This window comes from Pipistrellus kuhlii, unplaced genomic scaffold, assembly GCF_014108245.1.
Source record: "Pipistrellus kuhlii isolate mPipKuh1 unplaced genomic scaffold, mPipKuh1.p scaffold_m20_p_3, whole genome shotgun sequence".
In the NCBI taxonomy this organism is placed as follows: Eukaryota; Metazoa; Chordata; class Mammalia; order Chiroptera; family Vespertilionidae; genus Pipistrellus; species Pipistrellus kuhlii.
The window spans coordinates 29576066-29602273 of NW_023425529.1; the positions used below are offsets into that span (position 1 = coordinate 29576066).

A 26208-nucleotide genomic window follows, 5' to 3' on the forward strand; every position below is an offset into this window, starting at 1 on the left:
CTCTCTTTCTCATTCCCTCTCCCTTTCCCTGTCCTTCTTTCTCACCTTCTCCTTCTCCCTTCCTATTTCTCTGAAGTCAATAAAAACAAATCCTAGAGTGAGAATTTAAAAAACAACACTCTGCTAAAAAGTACAAATTGATTCTCTTTTATTCCTATGTCTACTCACACACAACTACTCTTAAATACTTTTTTCTTGTTATAAAAATGATTGTTTCCATCATGGAAAATTTTTTAAAAAATGATAAAGGACAAAATTGAAATAGTCTATAATTTACCTCCGTTTTTCATATAGTAGAGTGCATATTTCACGTAAAGATAGAACTTTGTATCTTGTTTATATAGCATTATTTCTCAGTCTGTTAAAGTTTTTTGAGGGAATTTTTTTCACTATTATTTCTATGTCATTTCTTGCTGTCATCATCATTTCATCAATCATTTTACCTAATTTTAAACATTTGTTCTGCTTGTTATTTTAAACAGTGCATTGATTAAAAAATTATAAATCTTTGCTGCAATTTTGATTATAGTACATGTTAGGATAGATTCCTAAAGGTAGAATTATTATGTCAAAAGATAAAGAAATCTTTAAGTTTCTTGATAGAAATTGCCATAATCCCTACTAGAAAGGATTATGTCTCTGCCAGTTAACATAAGCACAGGGAGTGATACTATCAAGATGCTGATATAGGTCATTCCCAACTTTAATCCCCATCACAGAAGATGAACTAGAAAGTCCTGCTTGCACACAGGCACTGCCTATACCCCAAGCTGAGCTGTCAGGTGAAGGTCTTTCTCTGCCAACAAAACCTGTAAAGTTTGGAGAAGGAGACCACTTACCTAAATGTGTAGATACTAACACAGGGAATAAAAAAATACAAAAAATCAGGTAAACATGATACCATTAAAGGAAACTAATAAAACCCCAGTAACTGACCCCAAAGAAAGGGAGATCCATAAAGAAGTCCAGCGAACTTCAAGAAAGTAGAGAACTAAATAAAATAAGGAAAGCAATGTGTAAACAAAATGAAAACTTCAACAAATTGATAGAAACTATTAAAAAAAATCAAACAGAAATCTTGAAGAATATCATTAAACTGAATTCAGTTAAGAGCTCAACAGCAGACTTTACCAAGCAGAAAAAAGAATCAGTGAACTAGAAGATATGTCATTTTAAATTATCCGGTCAAAAAGAAAAGGAATGAAACAAGAAAAAAAAAGTAGAGAAAGCCTTTGGACTTATGAGATAGGATTAAGAAATATAAGTATGCATTATAGGAATCCCCGAGAAGAGAAAGAGAAAGCAATATTTAAAGCAATAATGTATGGGTGGTAAATATACAATGCAATATACAGATCGTGTATCATAGAAATGTACACTTGAAACCTGTGGATCTTACTAACCAATGTCTACTGTTCCACCCCAATCAGGGGTCCTCAAACTTTTTAAAGTGGGGGCCAGATCACGGTCCCTCAGAGAGCTGGAGGGCCGGACTATATGAACTACTAATTCCTACTGTAACACCTCGGCTGCGCTCACTGCCCAAAAAACCTGGTGGGCTGGATCAGACTCCTCTGCGGGCCGCATGTGGCCCGCGGGCCGTAGTTTGAAGACCCCTGAAATAAAATAAAGCAATAATGAGTGAAAACTCCCCAAACTTGGGGAGAGAAATGGATATCCAGATACAAGAGTCCCCACAAACTTCAAATTGGTTGAAGCTAAAAGGGGTAATATTTATGTGTGGAATCTTAAAAACAAGCAAACAAACAAAAAAACTTTAAAGTTCAGAAAAATTTTTAGTTATCAATATTATTTGGATCAACATACCCAAGTCATCTGACATTAATAGCATTACTCTGGCCAAATAAGCTTTTGGAAACTCATCCATTAAAGTATATTTTGTGTTCAGGAAAAATATATCTCTTTCTAAAACAATACTGAAAATAAAAGAGATAATGTTAACTTCTGCACCATTACACCATCACCACCAGGCTTATGACTTCACACAAAAACAAAAAAGAAAGTATCTATGAATTCACTCTTCTGGACTAGTGAATAGGGCACACACCAAATGTAGAGAGTCACATTAACTAATTGAAAACAAAACAAAAGCTTTTGATACTAAATGCAATCACTAGATTATAAATTGGATGTCTGTTGCCTCATAAGAATTGCAGCATCTTGTGAGAAAAGTGATTAGTTCTTCTTAGGAACACTTTTTTTTCTACCCTATTTATACCCCCAAATCAATATTAACTTCTAATACAACTTCTACAAATACTTCTGTTTTTTACTTCATGTCTTTCAGTTTAAGAAACTGCTATGCACTTTTTGATACATTTCTCTCCTCCCTCCATTAAAAGCAATCTAATTTGTCAAATCAAGTAGGTATAAGAGTAGGAGAAATAGGGAATATACATAGAGACCACATTTATAAACTAACTTAGGATAGCAGCCCAAGGCAAAAGGGGTGACCCAGGAAGACTGGGCAGGGAAGGAAAGAAAATTAATCATTTTTGCCATTTAACATGAGTCAAGAGATGTTTTAAAATACTTTTTCACATAATTTATTGATTTATCAAAAACCTCACATTTTTCTGTGCTAGGCACTAAGTCCTTTACAAGTATTAACTTTCCTAATTCTTAAAAATCTTGTATTAGCATAATCAGCATGTGCACAGTTGACCATTGTTATCTTTATAGTTGTCTGCAGAAAAGTGAAGCATGGAACTTTTAAGTAATTTGCTTAAAGTCACACAACTAATGAGTATCTGGGCCAAAAGTCAGATCCAGGCAATCTGGCCCTGTATCATTGTGCTCTGCTGCCATCGAAGCATCACATCAAGGCCGTATAGTTGGCATGCATGATCTCCATTTTATTTTATTATCTTTTTAGAAATTGTTGTTAAAATATACTTTTCTTAATTTCAGAGGGGAAAGGAGAGGGAGAGAGAGATAGAAACATCAGTGATGAAAGAGAATCATTGATCGGCTGCCTCCTGCATGCCCCCCCACCGGGGGTCCAGTCCACAACCTGGGCATGTGCCCTTGACTGGAATCGAACCCAGGACCCTTCAGTCTGCAGATCAACGCTCTTCCCACTGAGCCAAACCAGCTAGGGCCATTATTTCCATTTTAGAGATGAGAATCCTGAGTCTAGTTAAATAACTCAGACAAGATTAGCCTTAAACTTACTCTTCCCCACCAGTTTAGCTGTTCTGATACTACCTATTCTTTTCCCATTTTAGAAGTTTGATGGTAAATGGTTAGAGATACCACCTCTATTTATAGATGGCCTGAGTGCCAGATTTTTTATCGCCTTTCCCCAGGCTTGGTAAACGAAAGAATGTTGGACTTAACTATTATTGGTAGTGTCTCCATTAATGAATAGGGGAGTCTGGAGAAAACACGTGAACAGGAAATTCAAGGGCACCTGGTGTTGTTTTTATCAGTCCAGGAATTCTAGACTTGCAAATTGTATCCTGTTCTTTTTCTGGCTAAAGAAAGGGCTTTAATAAAAGACAAAGAACAGTATTAAATCCACTAGAGGAATAAATTTTCAATATAATAAGTGCCAGTCATCTATTAATAGATCATTCTTTGTAATAATTTGGTCACTTTTGTTCTTAGTTTTGTTAAATTAGAATTTTTATAAAGCCTATTTGTGTCTGGTAACAAGAAAATATTTTTCCTTAATTTTAAAGCTCATCTCTAAAAGATGCTATTTATTCAAGAAGAATTTTTGGCCTTTTCTGTAATTGTATCATTCAAGTAGGGTTTGTTTCTGAAGTTTAACGTAATACTAAATGATTTTCTAGTTTATAATCCAAAGGAAATTATTATATGTGAAACATTATTGAAAATCCATTAAATTTAAGTTCAGTTACTCACCATCACTTATTTATAAAATGCCTACTGTGTGTTCAGTACTTTACCAGATGCTGTAATACTTTCATTACAAGGATAAATACACAACAGATTTGCTATGATTTGGTTTTTAAACAAGGCATAAACACTTGCATGTATGTGTAGCAAGAACTGAAAAAACATACTGATACGGTTAAATTATAGAATGTATAGAAGTTGTTTCATTACTTGATATCCACTTCTGAATTTTGGAGTTGAACTCATTACATCTTTCCTATGATGGGAGAAACCTGATCTTCTGTTTCTCCTTCTTTTGTAAAGACCTCAGGTTCCTAAATTTTTATCTAAAATAATTCATATTTATTTCTGTATTATTAATGCAAACAATTCCTAGTTGTTTGAAATTATTTTGAATTCCCTAATAACATTTTTTTATGTTTCATAAAATTTTCCCCAAATTTTTGCTCAGTAATATTTCTGCCTACCTCTAGTTCCCCAATATTGTTTCATCCCATTCAGCAGCAGAGGTTAATATTGGCCATCTCCAGATATTTTAAAGTGGGCAAAATTGCCTATTTAAAAATAAATTTTTAAATAGACAGTGTGTAGTCTATTTAAAAATTTATTTTAAAGATTTTGCCTTATCCTGATGCCATGAAACATTTAAATTGAATAACAATTCTATTTTTTCTGATGCCTGCTCACTGAGCAATTTTCTGACCCTCATTATGGCTTTGCACCCAGCTTGTCTACAAAGACAGAATGCATTTGTGAGATGAAAGGATCTGTTCCTTGTTACTCAATTTCTTATTGTGTAAATCAGTCAATTGACATTGTTTCTTGTGTATCAGTGTCTCCTGAACTCTCTTAGGATAAAGTAGCTTCCAGAATTCGATTGCCCTGGTTCACAGGCATCTGAAGGCCAGACCTTGCCCCTTGGCATACTGAGTAGAGCAGCCTTTTCTAAAAGGCCCCTTGGCTGCCAGTCAACTGCCTTCCATGACCGCACCCGGAGTTCATTATATAGCTTTCTTTTTGACTTCTGAAATATTTACTTGTGGGCTATTTCTTTGTGTGTTTTTCTCAAAAGGCATTATAAAATGTTTTGTTTGCTTTTTCATCATAAACTTTTTGAAAGGAAAATATAGTCCGTGGACAATTAGAGTTGGGACTTGACTTTTTTTCCTCCTCATAACTGGCAAACCAATTTGAAAATTCCTTATCAGCTATAGAACTGGACAAGTTAGAAATCACTCTAAAATCCCTAGGCATTGCTCTTTATTCGAACTTCTATGCCCCCCCTCCCCACTCCAATGTTTGTTAAAAAATAAAAGGCAATTTTTTTTACTAGTGTTTAAAGAGAATTATGTATGAACTCAAATTTTATATGCCTAAAGAAGACTCGCTAGAATACTATTGCAAATTGTATACCTTACCACCTTTTTGAGGATTTAGAGTAAATACCGTGTTTCCTCGAAAATAAGACATCCTCCGAAAATAAGACCTAGCGCATGGAAAGGTAAGACATCCCCTGAAAATAAGGAGAAAAAATTGGGAGAAAAAATTAACATAAGACACTGTCTTATTTTCGGGGAAACAGGGTAGTTACATATTAAAGATCCTGGGAAGTCTTACAACAAGAAACTTGTTTAATTTTGAATTATCGGGATTTTCTCAAATTATTTGAATTCCTCAACTTCTAATCTATCCTCCCCAGCTTCCTTCCCTGCACCCCTAACCCCCAAATCCCAATTAACAAATGGGATTTAGGATGTCTGCTAAAAACCATCCCTGTTCTATTTTCCTTCTTTGACTTTTCTGTGTCTGATCCTTTTACATAGAACATGAACCCAGTGATTCTGATATTTCAAAAAAATGGGTTGATGGTATTATCATCATAATTTACAAGTTTATCAATATTAATAAGGGGAAAAGAGCAAAGAGAGAATCAGGCATTGTAAGCATGGTCACCTGGGCAGCTTCCCCAGGAAGCTACAGCTTCAGATTCCCCAGTGAACCACCGGTCCATTCCCTGCAGATCACTAGGGGAAGGGATGGAACAAAGGGGGGAGGTGGGCACATGCATAGTGAAGTCAGGGTAACATAGGGAAGGTGCTTGCTTGTCAGTCTAGCTGGGGAACAATGGATCGGCTAGGGGGGACCACATCAGAAACACTCAAAATCTTTAATAGTTTAAATCCCTAGACAAAAGTTCCCTCTTCCTTGCTCAAGCTTGGTCTCTTGTTCTCTCTTCTTTGTGCACTCGCCCATGGGCTCACCTGTTCTCTCTCCAAAGCCATGTGTCTTTAAGCAACCACATGTGTGAACACCACAGTTGGGAACACAAGCTAAGCTAGACAAATGCTGGACTATACTATACTTTGATATGGAGCAGAAATTCTGGACAGTGGCCTTCATTCTGGCCCTGCTAAAGACAAGGTGAGACTTCTTCCATAGCAAGACTAACAGAGATGGGATCTTGGAGGGAACCCCATTAATTTTACATAATCAATAAAGCCTTCCATGAAACTCCATTCTCCTGTGGGGGCTTCAGGAAATTCTTTTCCTCTGAGGTGCCCAAGAACTCCGCTATCACCGATCCTGAAACATAGAATATGAACCCAGTGATTCTGATATTTCCAAAAATGGTTTGATAGCATTGCCTTAGATAGCATTCCAAGAAGAATAGCTTAGCAATTAAAAAGCATTTGGCTGTGATAATTCTTGGGTTTCATTACTTATTATTTTTAAAAATAATACTATTAATTTTAAAGCATTTAGCACATTTAAAATATTAAACTAAGTGCTTAAAATAATGTCTTACATTTACAATATATAAGCCATTATGGTTTTGTTGTGTATTGTCTCAGATGGCCTGTGAACTCAGCAGAACAAATACGTAATGCCTGTTTGGGAAAAAGTGACCAGTTCAGAGCTTTCTGGTGATTTGAACAAGAGCATATGATCACTTAGCAGCAGGGCCTAAGTGATTAAATCTCTGAATTTCTGGCTTCTAGGTTCAGTAATTTATTTTTCCACAGTTGCTTATTAATCAGTCTTGATTACTTTTAGCTAATTCTTTCAGCTCTTTCCCCTCCCCCATTTGATAGGTTGAGTCATTCATTCATTAATGCCTGCTATGTGTCAGATACAGTGCTTTTGTAGTAAATACTCAAAAAATGAATCAGGAAAAGTTTTTGCCCAGAGATTCTCCTAGTTTAGTGGGATAGAGAAGTGGAGTGATAAGCACCAGTACCTGAGATACATTGGTGCAAATGCTAGAGAACACATCTGGTAGGGCATGTTAGAGAAGTCTTCACAGTAAGGCTGTACCTTAAAGAATCAGGGGTCCTGTGAAGAGAGTACAGGATAGGCCCTGGCCAGGTAGAAGGTTGTCCCCCATACGCCAAGGTTTCAATTTCAATCCCCAGTTAAGGTACATACAAGAATCAGCCAATGAATGCATAAATAAGTGAAACAACAAATCATTATTTCTCTCTCCTCTTTCTTTCTCTCTGGAAGGAAGGAAGGAAAAGAGGGAGGAAGAGAGGGAGGGAAAGAAGAAGGGAGGGAAGGCAGAAAGGAGTAGTTCAGGACATAACTGATTCAGGGATGGGTCATATGAGGCCTTGGAGGCATGAAAGAGCCAAGCATGTTGGGAGAAGAGTAGGCCATGAGCAAGTGGAGCAGCTAAGGCTGGAATGGCAAGTTAGAGATAGCATTTGGAGTTGGAGTTCTAACTCCATAGCTCACTAGCTATGGGATTTTTCTAAGCTTTAGTTCCTTACTTTACAGGGCTACTATGAGGATGAAATGTAGCATAAGAAGGTGCCACTATCTTAAATCTTCAGGAGGAAAGAGGGAAATTCAGTAATAAAGTATCATAAAATTTCTGATATCTACCAGCATTCAATGTATGTGAGTTATCCTTATCTAATTTGATTTGCTATAGGCAGTGAGGAAACTGGAGCAATTTTAAACAAATAATGTGATCAGCTTCTTGTTATAAAAAAACTTAGAGTAGTTAGCAGAGGAACAAATTTATGATGGTAAAATAATAGATTGATCATGTATGGATTTGCAGGTCCTGCAGTACTTTGAGGTATAAACTCAATAAGATGACTGTGGAACTGGAGATTGCTTATTTTTATTTTTATTTATTTATTTATTTATTTATTTATTTATTTATTTAATTTTTAACTTTTTATTTGACATTTTCGAAGATAGAAAAGTTGCAAAAATACAAAAAAATTGCCATTGTATAGTGATTTTCTAATTTCATAATTTCTTTTATTAGTTGGCATTTGCTTGTAAGGAAATTTTCTCCCTTTCATTCCCACTTTAAATTTTATTTTTTATTTTTTTATTTTTTATCAATCTTTATTGTTCATATTATTACAAAGGTTCCTCATTTCTTCTCCCCTCCACCAGGTTCCCACCCCACCCTCCGCCCCCTTCCTCTCCCCCATTGTCCTCATCCATAGGTGCACCGTTTATGTTCAGTCTCTTCCTCCCTCCCTTTCCCCGATAGTAAATCCCTTTTCAGATAGTAAATCAGTTACTTAGCATTTTCTCATATCAATAATACCTCCACATGCCCAAAGATACACTTCACACAAAAGACATTTCCAAATAGGTCAACCAACCTCATCCAGGCCCCGCACAAGGCACTCACAGATCAACACCCCAGCCCTATACTAACTCAACATATCCAGATCTAAGCCTTCATCCCTTGATTCAGCAGCCCCTCAAGTTCCCGCAAAAGTTTCCAGCCATGTCTGAGAGGCAGCCTTGGGGCGGGGGCAGGCGAGGAGCGACCTGTTCCGGGCCTGGCTGCTTCGGGCCTGGCCTCTGTTGCTCTGGTCCGTTCCACAACCAGCTGCTCCGGGTCTGGCCACTGCTGCTCCCGACCTGGTTGCTCTGGGCTTGGCTGCTGCTGCTCCGGGTCTGGCCACTCCCAGCCTGGCAGCTGCTATTCCAGGCCTGGACGCACCTGACCCGGCAGCTCCTGGCCTGGCTGCTCCCAGCCTGGCAGCCGCTGCTCCGGGCCTGGCCACACCCGACCTGGCTGCTCTGGGCCCGGCCGCTCCGGGCCTGGCCGCTCCCAGCCTGGCAGCTGCTGTGGAGATTGTTTATTTTTAATCTGTATTTGACATTGAAGCACAGTAAAGACTTTTGGTTCATTCAATTATCCCTGGATTCTAGTACAGTTCAGGCCCATATTCAGGTTGGTATCTTTGTGTAGTTAAGGAGAAGTGGGTGTTGGGGAGTAGGTGGCAAGCTTGGGGGAGTATGTTTTTGCTAAAAATGAAATGTTGGATGCTCATTCTTTGCAATCTGGATCTTCGCTAGGTTGTTTTGTTATGATTCCCATGCAAATAAGCAAAAATCTCTTTAACAAATGGGAATATTCTTGTTTTTTTTTGGTCTAGATGTAGACTGTGGTAGGCAAATCTCTTAGGGTCAGTGTCCAGCAAACAGCCACCCAGAGTTCAGCAGCCTTTCTATTACATTCCTTATCTTGTCCAAGTGTACAGATTATCTTCTTCAAACTATAGTACTTTGGCTGTCCCAGTGGTTTTTCAAAGTTGGCACTTAAATGGTGTTAATTAGATATACACAAAACTTCCTCATTATCACCTGGCTTAATTCACACACTTGTGTTTCCTTCATGGTTCCTACAGGCATTTGAGTATCTTTTGAAAATAAATCGGACCTCCTAATTTGGAGAAGTATACTACACCTTGTTATAGTACTATCTGAAATGACAGAATTCAGAATGAAATGGGACAACTGTGGCCTCTGTCTAAGGAGCTTCTTTCTAAACGTATTTTCCCCTAATAAGAATTGCTTTAGACTGGTGTTTGTGTGCTTATTGATGCAACACTTCATGTTTCATAACATTTATATGGAAGAAGCTATTTCTTACTATTTAATTAAACTACATTAACTCTTAAGAGACTTACATTTATTGAGAACATAAGTATTATCAAAATCTTGTGGATTTTATTTAGTAACCAATAAAACAACAACAAAATAGATTGACCCTTTCTTGTTATGAATGCTTGTTGAGTACAACATTTTGTGTGTGTATGTATTTATATTTTCATAGGCTCTCACTGGTGCCTCTTTACTGTTATTCAGCCCTGGTTTTGCGAGTACAAAATTAATTTTTATTGCTTTGGGAATGGATCGTCTTGCTTTCTTTTCTAACATTGTGTTGTTAATAATGTGAAAGATTTGGATATATTAATTTTTAGAGTCAAATTTTGCTTAGTAGAAATCAAACTATTTCTAGAGTCTGTTATAAGGGATAAAAACTGTCTTCTACTGAATAATTTGTGTTTATATGTTATTTCAGTTTCTGTTACTATGGCAATGACGGCAGGGAGTACCACCACCTTTCCTATGAGCAACCATACCCGGGAAAGAGTGACTGTGGCCAAGCTCACGTTGGAGAATTTTTACAGCAACCTCATCTTACAGCATGAAGAGAGAGAAACCAGGTATAGTAACAACTAGTCAAAGTTTTCTGTTTAAATAAGCTGCTATGCTGCAAGTGAAATGTAAACATGTTGCCCATTAATAACATAAATTTTGGAGATCCATCCTTGTGTGTTGTTTTTAACTTTCTTTCCTGATAGTGGACCTAATTATTTGTTCTATTTTTGCAGAATAGTTTTTTGTCCTGTGAACCCACATACTTATTTCAAATGAGATGTTTTAAACAAAATATTTTCAACCATGAAATTATGACATAGCTTTTTACTTTCTTTAGAGGGCTGCATTATGAATAATTGACTTTAATCCAAAAACATTTATAGTGTTGAGTATATATAACTGGGTATAGAAGAATAAAAAATGAAAGACATGTTGTTTTGCTTTCAGGAAACTTGGAGTAAGGGAGCTAATGCACATAGATACTAGATGAAAGAGTGAAAGTATCATTAAGAGAAGGGCCAAGAAGAGAGATTGCTTTTGCCTAAGGCAACTGGGATAGCACCATAAATGGTGATGGTGTTTAAACAGGGCTCTAAAGAAAGAGCCCTATTTATACACACATAAAAGGGAGAATAAAGAAATAAAAGAGCAAGAGGAAGGGCATTAGAAATAGAAGAAACCACCTTCAGTGCTAACTCAAGTACCGTTCAGTTAAGCTCAAGCTAGAGGTCAACATTTCCTGGTAGTCTTGAGTGCTTTGTTAGTGTAGCTTCTCATGGTGGTAGAGGGCCTCCCTGAGTTTTGAACAGAAGAATCAAATGATTGCAGGTGTTTCTCTGGAAGAGTACTTTAATTGTGATGCATAGAATGGACTGTGGGAGGAGGGATTAGGAACAGGAAAGGCTAGTGATGTAGTCCAGGCAAATAGAAAGGAGTCTTGAATTAGGATTGTGACAGCAACAAAGAGAAGAATTGACAGGTGAGAAAGATTAAAAAAAAAACACATGGAAACTAGCCAAATATGAAATGTGAGAGAAACAAGTCAATACTGGCTCTGAAATATGCCTGAGCAAATGGGTTGATGCAACTTCATTGAAACAGGACTCAAGAAGAAGAATTAGGATTAGAACTTAATTTTGGACAAGTCTCACTGCAGATGAGGCATAGCTGAGGCGAGAATTGGGACTAGAAGATAAAACAGTTATTCAGAGACAGAGTAAGAAAATATGAGAGGTAAGAAACATAGAGACTAGTGAGAAAAGCTAATGTACTTTTAATCAAAGTTCTCAAAGGAAGAGGAAAGAGAATGGAGCTGAGGCAAGATAAACTAAGAGTTCATCATCAGAAAAAATTCCAAAAGATTCAATTTAAGCAGAAGGAAAGTGACCACAAACAGAAGGTTTAAATGTAAATAAGTGGCCAAAACCGGTTTGGCTCAATGGATAGTGTCGGCTTGGGGACTGAAAGATCCCGGGTTCGATTCCGGTCAAGAGCATGTACCTTGGTTGCGGGCATATCCCCAGTAGGGGGTGTGCAAGAGGCAGCCGATCGATGACTCTCTCATCGATGTTTCTAACTCTCTATCTCTCTCCCTTCCTCTCTGTACAAAATCAATAAAATATATATTTTTAAAAATGTAAATAAGTGGATAAATCCCAACAAAATTTGACTGTATAAAAACAATAATAATGACAATGTCTTAGGCATTAAAAAAAAAATTAAAATGAGGGGGAGGGGCAATGGTATATGTACACAGATAATAATTTAATAAAAAAAATTAAAATGTTTTTTAACAGTGCACTCAGTCAGGAAGAGAGTGGACTGAAATGTTCTTAGATGTCTTGGTATTTTTAAGAATAGGAATACAATGTTGTCAGGGTAAAGATTAATTTCAGACTTTGACAAATTAACTGTACATATTATTTCTAGGGTAGCCACTAAAAGACCAAAAATGAAGTTTGTAACTTCCAAACCTATAGAAGGAATGAGGGGGAAATCGGTTCAAAAGAAGGCCAAGAGGAAATAAAAACCTGAAATACCAAATAGCAGGCATAAATAGAAACCATAGAATAAGTTAGAAATAAATCCAAATATAGTAGTTACACTAATTATAAACGTAATGAAAGCCTCTGGGAGTGTTCACCTCATCAAGGGAGAGGGAATAATGCAGAAGAGAACAAAGGAAAGAAAGACCTATATTTTCTCAGGAGGGCGACATGAGTTATTTGTCAGAATTTTAAAGGTTCATTGTCTTTTCTTGCTGAAACCTTAAAGTCTTTCATTCAATTTTCCCCTAAACTAAGGAGAGTAAGAATAAAAGCATCTGCTGTTATTAAAAAACACAAATCAAAACAGCCTCAGCGTGGTGGTATCATGAAAGTCAAATTAAACAGTATATACTACACTTTGTAAAATATATAATTGTCCAACCATTATGCTGAACACCTGACACTAATACAAAATAATATTGAATGTAAACTGTAATTGAAAAAAAATTATTGCATTATTAAAATACTAAAAATAAATAGTAAAAACAGTTTATACTTTAAGAAAACATGTGATGAATTTTTAAGGTTTAACTAGTTGGATAAATACATAACCTAAATAAAGTACCAAGCAAAGAACAAAATGCCAGAGCATTTGAGGAGAAAAGCTATTTTTTTTAAAGCTACAAGAGAAGACATAGGTGTTCCGTGTAGGCATGGTGCAAATGAATGAAAATTAGTGCCTCTTGCTCCTGAATGAGATATGATTCCAAGAGATATTAGTCTTGGCAAGGAAAGGGTACAGTAGAGGTCTGAGAAGAATAGAGTTGCTTGTATGTGGCTATCCCTCCCAGATTAATGGTCCTCTTACTCTTTGGATTCTTTCAGCAGAGGAGAAAACTCAAAATCATTCAGCAAGCAGCTCTGCAGGCCCAGAGGTACACGATGGCAGGCACAGAATCCGATGTTAGGCGCTTGTTCCATCCTAAGGTTGGGCTTAGGGGAATAATATGTAAGCAAAAGATAAAAATCAGTATGGTAAGCATTAAGGTACCCATTATAACTGCTAAGGAAGTAGGTGAAGAGTATGTTATTAGATCTCATCTCCGTTTGGGTGCTCATTTAAGATATTTTTGCTTGGAATTTTCCTTAAGAAAGAAAAAAAAGTGATCTTGATGGATTAGGAAAGAGCTTACTTTTGGGCATCTTGTATAATAAAAGAATAATATGTAAATTGACCCTAATGGCAGAACAACCAGTCCTTATGATGTACACTGACTACCAGCGGGCAGATGCTCAATGCAGGAGCTGCCCCCTGGTGGACAGTGTGCTCACACAGGGAGAGCTCTGCTCAGCCACAAGCCGGGCTGACAGCTGCGAGCAGCAGTGGCAGGAGCCTCTCCCGCCTCCTCAGTAGCGCTAAGGATGTCCGACTGCAGCTTAGGCCTGCTCCCTGCCATCAGTCAGAAATCCCCTAAGGGCTCCCAGGCTGCTGATTAGGCCTCAACCCTCAGGGAGTGGGCCTAAGCTGGCAGGAGGACATCCCCCAAGGGGTCTCAGACTGCGAGGGGGTGCAGGCCTGACTGAGGATCCTCCCCTGTCCCAAGTGCATGAATTTTCATGTACTGGGCCTCTAGTACTGTTATAAATAACAAATACTAAACAATGTAAACGGTGGTTTCAATCCTCAACCCCTATACCCGTGTGGATAAAGCCTGGGAAGTTCATCTTCTAGCATACTCAAAGCTAACTAGGAAAAGCTCTCTCTCGGGTTTATCTTTAAGAAAAGCCTGTACAATAGAAATATTTGTTACAAAATATTTGTTATATTTTGAGAAAGAAAACTGTACTTAATGATTATTTTAATTCAACTTGAAAGATTTTTTTAGCATACCATATTGAACAAATAAATGTACATTTAAAAAATGGGAGTAGTTAGAAATGTATTTAAAATGTAAATTATTTTTCTTTTGTTAAGGCAGAAGAAATTAGAAGTGGCTATGGAAGAAGAAGGATTAGCAGATGAAGAGGTAATATTAGCTGTGATTGTTGTGACTATAGTTAACAATACTGTATTATGTGCTTGACAGGTACTAAGAGAATGGATCTTAAATGTTCTCACTCAAAAAAAAAAAGTAGTTATGTGAGGTGATGGATACATTAATCTTATTGTAATCATTTTGCAATATATATGGATCAAATCATTACATTATATACCTAAAATTTACACAATGTTATATGCCACTTCTTTCTTTTTAAAATTTTTTTATTAATTTCAGAGAGGAAAGGAGAGAGAGAGAGAGAGAGAAACATCATGATGAGAATCATTGATCCATTGCCTCCTGCATGCCCATTCCCACTGGGGATGGAGCCTGCAACTAGGCATGTGTCCTGACTGGGAATCAAACTGTAACCTCCTAGTTCATAGGTCAACGCTCAACCACTGAGCCACACTGGACACTAAGAATTAAAACTAATATCATGGAATAGATTTTTTTTTAAAGTAATTTAACAACATTATAGGTGATGTCCCATTTCTGTAAGGTTATATATTCCATACACTTGGGATTCTCCTTTTTTGCTATTAGCTGTCTCCAACACATAAACATTGTTAACTTGCTGTACTATACAACCTATAAAATATTAATAAACATTATTTCTTTAGCTGCTTCTCCCTTGTCTATCAATTTTGAGCATGATTTATGAAACTGTTTAATAAGGTTATATTTTTCATTCAGATTACACAAGTTTCTGAAGCTAAATCCAACTGCACTTTGTTTATTCTATAACTCATAATGTTAGAAATATAGAATGTCTTAAAATTCTTATATTCATTTATGTAATTAAAAGCAGCAGTGCCTTTACTGCTTTGAAAGACAGTACTACAGTGCCACCATGTGGCCTTTTTTATTTACTCTTAAAATCTAAAACTGCTTTTTGATCTCTTTGTTTTATTAGTAATTCAGTTTTTTAAACTGTTATTTAAATGGCATTTTTGATTCAAAAAATAGTCTTCACTGTTTTCACTATTGATGTGCTGAGTATATAACTTCACTTAGCTGTCTAAAGGTTTTACATTGAAGACATCATTCTTTAGAGAGAGAGAGAGGGAAGGAGAGGGACAAAGAGATAGAAACCTTGATGAGAGAGCATCGATTGGCTGCCTCCACCATCCTCCTGGGAATCAAACTGGTGATATCTCGGTTCATGGATTGACACACAACCACAGAGCCACACCAGCCATGTTGAAGACATAATTCTTAATTTGATCCTCTTAGATTAACTTTGTTAGAATTATCAGAATTCCATTGCATTGATGATACACATTTATATATTTCTAATTAATAGTTTACCTAATCCTCTTGAAGGCATAAACAGAGGGGTAGGGAAGGACTATTTAGTAGTTATACCGAGAGCTGCATGTCAGAGCGATGTTTCTGAGCTGTTATGGTCATTTTGACTTATCTCCTCCTCAGAACTGGATATTGGGTTCAGTTGAAGATGAACAGGGGTTTAATTTTTTTTTCTTTTCTTTCATTTTTTTATTAAGGTATGATATGTGTATATATCTTACCAATTCCTTCCCGCCACTCCCATACATGCCCTCCCTCCCCAGAGTTTTGCATCCATTGGTTATGTTTATATGCATGCATACAAGTTCTTCCATTGATCTCTTATCTCCCCCATTTTTCCCTCCCCTCCCCACTGTAATTTGACAGTCTGTTTGTTGCTTTACTGACTCTGTATCTATCTTTTTGTTCATCAGTTTATAATGTTCCTTATTATCCATAAATGAGTGAGATCATGTGATGTTTTTCTTTCATTGACTGGCTTATTTCACTCAGCATAATGTTCTCCAGTTCCACCCAGGTTGCTGCAAATGATAAGAATTCCTTCTTTTCATTTCCCACTTTATGTTACATCTCCTAGGAGCTATGTCAAAAACAGAATTTTGTTTGGTGAGGAGAAAGATGAAATATAGAATAATGAAACAAATGCCCATTCCAAATGTAACCTTCAGATATTTCATAATGTTTCATATTAATGCTAGTTATTTTTTGTGATTGATAAAGAATGAAGTATGGAATTCCTGACTCTAATATTTTAATGAATTCTTCATGTAATTATCTTTGTTGCAGTTTAATTTTTTCAGGAATTTGTGTGCCAAGTCTCAAGCAGTTTATTAAAATATTTCCAAGAATAAATTCTACCATAAGTACATCTCTATGGAAACACTCTTGTTTTGTTATTTTGGTGTCATAAGTCTCAGTAGTTATGACAAGAGCAACCTTGGGATTTAAGGAATTGAAGCAAAGTAGATTTCTTGACAGAGTCAAAATCAACATCAGAATACTATTAGCATTGCCTAAAGTTTAACTTTTATTTTTGAATAAAGTTAGCTTATAGATGAAAGAATATCATGATATAGTTAAGATGAAATATTTAATGGGATATACTTCAATAGTAAAGATTTTTCAAATTGTTAAAAAAAAAAAAAAAGTCTTTTAAAATTTTCTTTAGATTTTATTTGTGCACCGGTAGGCCTTGGTGTGGCCTGCAGGGATCTGCTGAAACTGGCAATCCAACATCTGCAGAGGGATGTAGTAATGCGTGAAGCGGCAGCCAGCTTGGGAGGAGCCCGAGCCTGGGCTGGGCACCGTGCGCTCTTCCTGTTTATCCCGGCCGCTGGCTGGCTGCTCCGTAGGCTCGCTGCTACTCTGCTGTGGGCACAGCCGCAGCAACTCTGCCAGCCGTGAACTTGGTATCTGGCGCCCATTGGTCATCTGTGTGGCTCTCCTGCTGTGGAAGCACACTGACCACCAGGGGAAGCTCCTGCATTGAGCATCTGCCCCCTGGTGGCCAATAAGTGTCATAGTGACCAGTCTATTGGTCAACAGTTGATGGTTCACTTAGGCTTTTATACGTGTGTGTGTGTGTGTGTGTGTGTGTGTGTGTGTGTGTGTGTGTGTGGTAGATAGATAGATAAATAGATAGATAGATAGATAGATATACTTTACCTCACTTTTAAAAAATATTTTTTTTATTGATTTTTTACAGAGAGGAAGGGAGAGAGTTAGAGAGCTAGAAACATCTATGAGAGAAAAACATCGACCAGCTGCCTCTTGCACACCCCCTACCAGGGATGTACCCGCAACCAACGTACATGCCCTGACTGGAGTCGAACCTGGGACCTTTCAGTCCGCAGACCAACGCTCTACCACTGAGCCAAACAGGTTTTGGCTTTACCTTACTTTTTGTTGTTGTTAATCTTACCCAAAGATATTTTTTCCATTGAGGGTTTTTTTCTTTTTTTTCTTTTTTTCTTTTCTTTAGAGAAAGAGTGGAAGGGAGAGAGAGAAACATGGATGCGAGAGAGACATATCTATTGGTTGCCTCCCGCACGCTCCCTGATTGGGGCCCAGGATCGAACCTGCAACCCAGATATGTGCCTGTGATTGTAATCAAACCCAAGACCCTTTGATGTGCAGGCCAACACTCTAACCAATTTGCCACACTGGCCAGGGTTTTACCCCCATTTTTATACAATATATCTTGTCTTTAATACTGTAGGTTTCCTTTGAAAAATCTGATTTTAAAGTCTTTTAAACTGTCTTTTTTTTTTTTTTTTTTTAAATAGAAAAAGTTACGTCGATCACAGCATGCTCGCAAGGAAACAGAGTTTTTACGGCTCAAGAGGACCAGACTTGGCTTGGATGACTTTGAGTCTCTGAAAGTTATAGGAAGAGGAGCATTTGGAGAGGTGTGGTTCTTTTTAAAAATCACTGTTACTGAATATATATCTTATAGATTTAAAATAGATATGTATTAAAATAGTTTAATTTGAATAGAATTCCTAAAATACCATGAGTGGCAAATTGCAATGCTGTTTTATTGTTTTGTTTGTTTTTTAAAGGAACCTACCATTTATTCTAAATAAATATAATAGTAGTGACTGTTTAACATCTATAGTGTGGTCAATTTTCACATTCTAGGTGCGGCTGGTCCAGAAGAAAGATACGGGCCATATCTATGCAATGAAGATATTGAGAAAAGCTGATATGCTTGAAAAAGAGCAGGTATGTTCTTTAATACATGCAACCAAAGAAACATCTGCTGGCTGATGTTGGAATTTTTAAAAAGAAATCTATGTGTCTTACTATATAATCCAGTAATTTTTGATAGCCTGTGCCATTGCTTCTCAATTCTCATAGTTAACATTTCTTCTGAATTTATAACCTAAGTATGTATTAGTCTGTTCAGGCTGCCATTACAAAATACCACAAACTTGGTGACTTAAACAACAGAAATTCATTTTCTTACAGTTCTGGAGGGTGGAAGTCTAAAATCAAGGTTCTGGCAGGCTTTGGTTTCTGGTGAGGGCTCTCTCCATGCTTGCAGGCAGCTGCCATTCCATTAAGGCCCCACATAGCTTTTCCTTGGTGTGTGCACACAGAGTGTGAGCTATCTGGTGTCTCTTCTTATACGGATACCAATCCCCTCCAACCCCACCAAACCCCAATGACTTCACTTAATCTTAAATACCTCCTTAGAGGCCCTTTCTTCAAATCCAGTTATCCTAGGGCTGTGGTTGGCAAACTGTGGCTCGAGAGCCACGTGTGGCTCTTTGGCCCCTTGAGTGTGGCTCTTCCACAAAATACCACGACCTGGCTGAGTCTGTTTTGAAGAAGTGGCATTAGAAGAAGTTTAAGTTTAAAAAATTTGGCTCTCAAAAGAAATTTCAATCGTTGTACTGTTGATATTTGGCTCTATTGACTAATGAGTTTGCCTACCACTGTCCTAGGGGGTTGGGCATTATCATAGGAATTTGAGGAAAAACATTCAGTCCATTACAAAACATCCTCTTTTCTGACTTCAGTGAAAATAAAAGTTAGTTCTCAGTACCCTCAATCCCTGTCACATATCACAAAAGCAAGAACAGTCTCCTGAGAATTTGCTTATTTTATGTATTTACAAAATCTGTAACCACTCCAATTTCATACTTCTGGGCTGTCTTCCTGCTTTCTGTGACTTAATACAGTTTCAGTGGTAGCCATAAATCTGAAAACAGTACTACTATTATTTTATGTATTCACCTGAGTTTCCATTGTGGGTAGACACTCATGTGCTATATAAACCAGTGAAGGCCTCTACAATGGAGTAGAAAGGAAGATGGCACCTCTCTGTACCCAATGCTTTACTTCAGGCTTTCAGTGCCCACCTGAAGCTTACTTTGTTATTATAGCAATATAATATTATTTTTCTTTAATTTTTTAACTTTAATTTTTACTGCATTCTTCCACTTTATTTCTATTTCATTCATTCAACAAGTATTCATATGTTATAGGTTCTGAGAGTACAGTGGTTAACAAGACACACCTGATCCTTGCTTTATAGTAGTGGGTAAAATAGGCAGACCACTAATCCAAACAGTCATGATTGAGAAGTCCTAAGAAGAAATTAGTTTTATTTTTTATAAATATATCTTTATTGATTTCAGAGAAGAAAAGAGAAGGAGAGAAAGATAGAAACCTCAATGATGAGAGAAAATCACTGACAGGCTGCCTCCTGCACGCCCCATACTGGGGATTGAGCCCACAACCCAGGCATGTGCCCTGACTGGATATTGAACTGTGACCTCCTGGTTCATAGGTTGATGCTCAACCACTGAGCCACACCGGCCAGGCAAGGCTTTTTCTTTACCATTTTAGAATGCATTGTAAAAGACAATAGGTAAGAATTTTGAAACAGATCCATAGAGATTATAAAGTTCTCTAATGCCAAAAAAAAATTCCTTAATTATCAATTTTTATTATTGTGCTTTGATCTCAGAGCAGTTAGCATACTAGATAATAATACAGTAACCTGAAATATGATATTTTAAGCAGGTCATATTTTATTATCATAAAAAGGTTTATAAAATATATGTTCAGGCTTTCGGCCAGAATTCATAGTGATGCACAATGAAAATAGCAAAAGCATAAAATCAAATCTTATTCGTAGTCTTTCAAGAAAGAATGCAAAAACATCTGAAAATTGATTATATGAATTCCACAAATTACTCAGTTTATAAAATATTCCAGCTTATAAAATGGATCCCCAATAATTGTGTATCTGACAAAAATCAGTAGCAAAACCCCACAAAATTACATTAATTTGCTATAGATTATGTTTATAAATGTTAGAGAGGTTGTATGTTATAACAAAAGAATATAAAGTTATTATAAATGTTTCTGCTTCTTAAAAAAAGCAAACCAAATGCTTAAAGACCAAGTCAAGTCCTTTGACTACTAACGGTTAAAAAATGGTTTGCTAAAGACCCTGACTTAGTCAAACCGATTTATAGAGCATTGCTTACTTCTTTTAACATTTAAAAGTCAGACATGGGCCCTAAATTTATAAGACAAAGCCAGGATCTTTGCCTAGGTGGAGAATCTGGTCAGAAAGGTTTGAGACTAGTCATTTTTCTACCTTGAAGGCCTCAGCTTCCCCTAATATACCTGTGAATTCCACCTTTTTAGGCCTAAGGATATAAGCTAAAATAAACTCTTTCCTGGGGTTCTCTGTATTTAATAAGAATATGAACATGCATATATGTTTTAAATTTTTTCTAAAACTCCAGCTTTCCTTCATGACTTCTTAGGAACTGGATGGATAATTGTAAGAGGTAAGCTTGAAAATGTGTAATATGTTACAATTATTTTTTCAAAATACATTCATCTAGGTGGCTCATATTCGAGCAGAAAGAGATATTTTGGTAGAAGCAGATGGTGCCTGGGTGGTGAAGATGTTTTACAGTTTTCAAGATAAGAGGAACCTTTATCTAATCATGGAATTTCTCCCTGGAGGTAAAAGCAAATGTAACAGCAATGACAGGCTGAACACAAGCAAATCACTATATGTAATTACAATTTTATTCATTAGGTTTACTTTGGTATTCCTAGCTCTGAGGTTTATATAGTCAGTAATGGTTTTCCAATAGTTCCTCCCATAATAATGTTAATTTTGACAAATCCGATTATTTTGAAGAAAGGAAAACAAATCACTAAAGAAAAACAACCCAATGGGCAAATGATAGCACACTGAAGAACTCTGGCTAGTCTGGAAATATATAGGAAAATGTTCAACTTCACCTGTATTCAGGGGAATGCAAATTAAAACAAGAATGAGATACCATTTCACACTCATCTGATTAGTAAAAACATTAAGTCAAATGAGGCTGCGGGGAAACTGCCCTCTCATATATGTAAATTAACCTGTAATCCTAATGGGAGAACAATTTATACATAGCAATAAAGTGGAAAATGCAGGTGTCCTACAATCCCACATTTCCACAACCAACTGTATTCCCTAGAGATACTCCCCCACACCCATGGACAAGAGACCTATACTTTCAGCATTGTTATAATAGTGAAAACCTAAATGCAAGATAAATGTCCATCCATAGAAAGATGGACAAATAAAATGTGGCATAATTATGAGATGAAATATTTTACAGTAGTTAAAAGTCAGAGCTATATCTGTTTCAACAGTAATATCTCAAACAGTGGCGTAATAAAACAAGCTGTGCAATTATATGTACAATTAGTATTATTTGTCTAATTTTTTAAAAATCTGCAAAAGTATAAGTCTATAGATTAACATATAAGTATAATATATGAAAACATATTTTAAAAAGAAGCTGGAATGATACACATCAAACTAAATGCATGATAATGGTTACTCAGCAAAATGAGAAAGAGGAATAGAATGGGAATGGAGGACAAAGAATACTTCTACTTTATTATTATTATTTTTAATCTGAAGCATCATGAAAATTTATTTTGTCTATTTTGAATGGTAAGTTCATCAGTGGTTGTTCTTTGCCTCCCTTTAAAGAAAAAAAAAAAAAATCCCTTGAAAATAGAATGTCTGGCCCTAGCTGGTTTGGCTCAGTGGATAGAGCATCGGCTTGAGGACCAAAGGGTCTGGGTTTGATTCTGGTCAAGGGCACGTACCTTGGTTGCAGGCTCCTCCCTGGCCCGGGCCTTGGTTGGGGCACGTGCAGGAGGCAACCAATCGATGTGTTTCTCTCACATCGATGTTTCTCTCAGTTTTTCCCCTTCTCCCCCACTCTCCCTAAAAATGGAGAAATATCCTCAGGTGAGGATTAACAAACAAACCAAAACAAAAGAATGTATGGAGGTAAGTCTTTTAATGGGATGATGTCCTGTTTTTGCTAGTCCAAAGAGCTCTGAGTGTTTTTGAAACTTGAATTTGAAAGAACATATCCCGTTTCCAGGTGTGCTTATTGATTCATTTTCCAGTGTGGTGGGTTTTTCTCAGCAACTTATTCCGAATGTTGAGTGATGGATATTCATCATTAGCTCTGCTTTGACTTGATTTCATGTACTTTCTATCTTAAACCCATTAAATGTCATAAAACTTTTGCCTATGCAATGACACTTTTTTTTTTATTTGGTCCTAGAAAAAGTTGGAGGTATACTGGGTGGATCATAAAATTCAAAAATCAGGCATATATTATGTAGAAAGCATTTACAAGATATTTCCCTTTTGAGGCATTTCAATACATGATACTTTCCTTTATTTTTCCTTTATAGGGGATATGATGACATTGCTAATGAAGAAAGATACCTTGACAGAAGAGGAAACACAGTTCTATATTTCAGAGACTGTTTTAGCAATAGATGCGATCCACCAGTTGGGTTTTATCCATCGGGATATTAAGCCAGACAACCTTTTGTTAGATGCCAAGGTATGCGAGTAAACTGGTGAATTATTAGGTTGCTAGTTATTTTATGGAGTAATAGAGCTAATTTTGTGATTGGAAGTGGGCAGCTGCAATTTATATTATTGCTAATCTACATTATTTTATAGAATGATGCAATCACTATCATCAAACATTTATACTATTACATTTCATTTGTATGGAGTCTAAGCTAAGAATTTTTATAATAGTTGAAAAGTTTATAATAAAGCTTTTGTTTCAAAGTTAATATAATCCACTGATTTTACTAGTTTGTGTGTGTGTGTTTTGTTTTTTAGGGTCATGTAAAATTATCTGATTTTGGCTTATGTACGGGATTAAAGAAAGCTCACAGGACTGAATTCTACAGAAACCTTACACACAACCCACCAAGTGACTTCTGTAAGTTTGATGTGTTTTCGGTTGAAGTGGTACAGATGATTTAATTCAGTACTATTGAAAACTAAAGGGTCTCTCTCTTCCTCTCCTTACTCCTTAAACCAGTGCATTTCAAATGTGTATGTGTGTATTTGTTTTGGGGTGAGAGTTTTTCTCATGATAACAATTCTGTCTTGTTGAAAATAGCATTTCAAAACATGAACTCAAAGAGGAAAGCAGAAACATGGAAGAAGAATAGGAGACAACTGGTGAGTTAGCCATGTTTTTAAGAACAGTTTGGTGCCTTGGTTCTAAAATCTCCTTTGATTTTTTTTGCTTGATTATTTTGTATCTTTCACAATGATTAGTACTTACCTCATAGCAATGATAAAGCTTGTTCTGGGATCACACAATTTTCTTAGTTTCTCTGAAGTGTTTCCTTACCTGTAAAGTGAACTGCTGATTTTTACTTTATGATTTAACTTTAAAGTAACTTATAAAACATATCTATAATTAAATAATTGTCTGTTTACTAGTGATTAGCACTTTATATAAAACTCACTGTAGTAAGTGTAATATAGTGACTGCCTGATGATTTCCATTTTTTTTTCGTTTTCCTGTCCTGATAAAACAAATATCAATCAGCACATGTAAGATGGTTGTGTATTTTTAAGAACTTTTTTATTGACAAAATAAACAGGAAGCTTAGGTTGTTAACAGTCTTACAATGAATAGAATTAGAAAGCAGACTTTACCACAGATAAATTACTCCTTTAATCTACAATAAAATCACACTCTTTTCAAATATTTTTTTATTGATTTTAGAGAGAAAAAGGGAGAGGCAGAAAGAGATAGAAACATCAATGATGAAAGAGAATCATTGATTGGCTGCCTCCTGCATGCCCCCTACTGGGGATTGAGTCTGAAACCTTGAGCATGTACCTTGATTGGGAATCAAACCAGCAGCCTTTTAGCCTCTTGAGCCTCACCAGCTGGGCAACACTGTCTATTTTTTAACCCTACACTATTTCTCCTCTATTACTAAGCAAATATAAGAATCTTTTGCCCCTTTTACTCTTTTCCTTTATCCTGTAAACTAGGTTTTTGAACACCCTCCAGGTTAAGAATGTACTTTTTGACTTTGTTTTCCTAACTTCTTATGTAATACTCACATATGGACACTCTGTAAATATGTTAAATTCAACAAAGTGATGAAAATGAAATTAATTTCCTCAAGAAGGTAAATAGACTGAAAGATAATAGCCCGATACCCTCCCAAACCAAATAAAGTGACTTTGACGTTATTGAGTTCATTTTCTCATTAGCCCAAATAATTGCAAGCTTCCTGAGCTTGTAAAACATTTCAGTGTTTTTAAAAGTTTAAAAAAATGTATTGAGCTATGCATTAACAAGAAAAACTTTCTTCTACTTTTAAGTCAAGATTTTAGATCAGATTGTACAATGGAGAAAAGATTTGCAGTATTTCCTACTTTAAAGGGGGAAAATGAACATTGCTTAAAAATATGGTGGTGATTCTGTGTGCATGTTTTACTATTCTTCTGGCCATCATCATAACTTGTATAGTATTTCCCAAGAGAGAAGTAGAGGGGACTCTGTGTATTCTAGACAGGAAATCCTTCAGAACTTGTATCCCCTGTCCACTAAATGCCAATCATGTTCATCCCCAGGTCACTGAGATGACAAAATCTGCTGCCACACATTTCAAATGGTCCCTAGAGTACTACTACCCTTAGTTGAGAACTACCTCTTTAAATTATTTTTGGTAAGACTTTATATGAATTAAGAATGAAAAACTGCATTGCTTCCTAATGGTTGAGCAGTTACCTGGAATTAGGTTTATATTGAAAATACCTGATGATTATATATATTGTAGGCTGTAGTGGTTTACAAAGCACATTTCTTCTCTTGTTTCCATCCTCATATCAATGGTGCAGGCAGGTATTATTACTTCAGTTTTATGTAAGCAGAGGCTGAGGCTCAGAGAGGGTGATGAACCTGCTTAAGACACATTTATTGTGAGTGGGAGAGCCAGGTCTACTGGCTCAACCTTTTTTTTCTTTTTGAAATGGATTTAGGGCTAAATATATAAATAACTCAATTGTGCTTCTTGCAAGGCAGAAATCATGTCTTAAATAACATGTTATTTGACTCAGTACCTATCACTTAAGTCTTATACATGATAAACATACAAAAAAAGTATTAAAAAATGAAAAAATTCCAAGACCAGTTGGCTCAGTGGATAGAGTGTTGGCCTGCGGACTGAAAGGTCCCAGGTTCAATTCCAGTCAAGGGCATGTACCTTGGTTGCGGGCACATCCCCAGTAGGGATTTGTGAGGCAGCTGATTGATGTTTCTCCCTCATCGATGTTTCTTACTCTATCCCACTCTCTTCTTCTCTGTAAAAAATTCATTAATATATATATATTTTTTAAATAAAAAAGTAACTTCTGTATACATTGCTTTTTACAGTAGTGAGCTGTATTCCCATGTTTCAAAAAATATATTAAGAATGTTGGTATGACAAGCTGTTCCTTTGCAGGCATATTCCACAGTTGGGACGCCAGATTACATTGCGCCAGAGGTATTCATGCAGACTGGTTACAACAAATTGTGTGACTGGTGGTCTTTGGGAGTGATTATGTATGAAATGCTAATAGGTATGTTTTATCATTTATTTATGTACATACCACATACATTTCCTTGAGTGTACTGATTAAACATACGCAGATACCACAGGCTAACATATCAAAACTCTTAAACCAATTTCTGACA

The 26208-nt window shown here is 36.4% G+C and overlaps 1 protein-coding gene across 9 annotated transcripts in view; it reads left to right on the forward strand.

Annotated features, from left to right (window-relative positions):
• Positions 1–26208, forward strand: part of STK38L (serine/threonine kinase 38 like) — a 66482-nt gene that overhangs the window by 34064 nt on the left and 6210 nt on the right. For 3 of the 9 annotated variants that reach the window (XM_045587871.1, XM_045587874.1, XM_045587872.1), the window contains 10 exons: positions 10229–10373; positions 13182–13283; positions 14272–14323; positions 17932–18054; positions 18287–18370; positions 21016–21139; positions 22892–23046; positions 23337–23439; positions 23623–23684; positions 25976–26093. In XM_045587871.1, the coding sequence (XP_045443827.1) occupies positions 10240–10373; positions 13182–13283; positions 14272–14323; positions 17932–18054; positions 18287–18370; positions 21016–21139; positions 22892–23046; positions 23337–23439; positions 23623–23684; positions 25976–26093 (1057 nt within the window). In that variant the 5' untranslated portion in view covers positions 10229–10239. Of the gene's footprint in view, positions 1–10228; positions 10374–13181; positions 13284–14271; positions 14324–17931; positions 18055–18286; positions 18371–21015; positions 21140–22891; positions 23047–23336; positions 23440–23622; positions 23685–25975; positions 26094–26208 lie in introns of those variants that run through there. The other 6 variants (XM_036459176.2, XM_045587873.1, XM_036459178.2 and 3 more) reach the window with 6 other exon arrangements.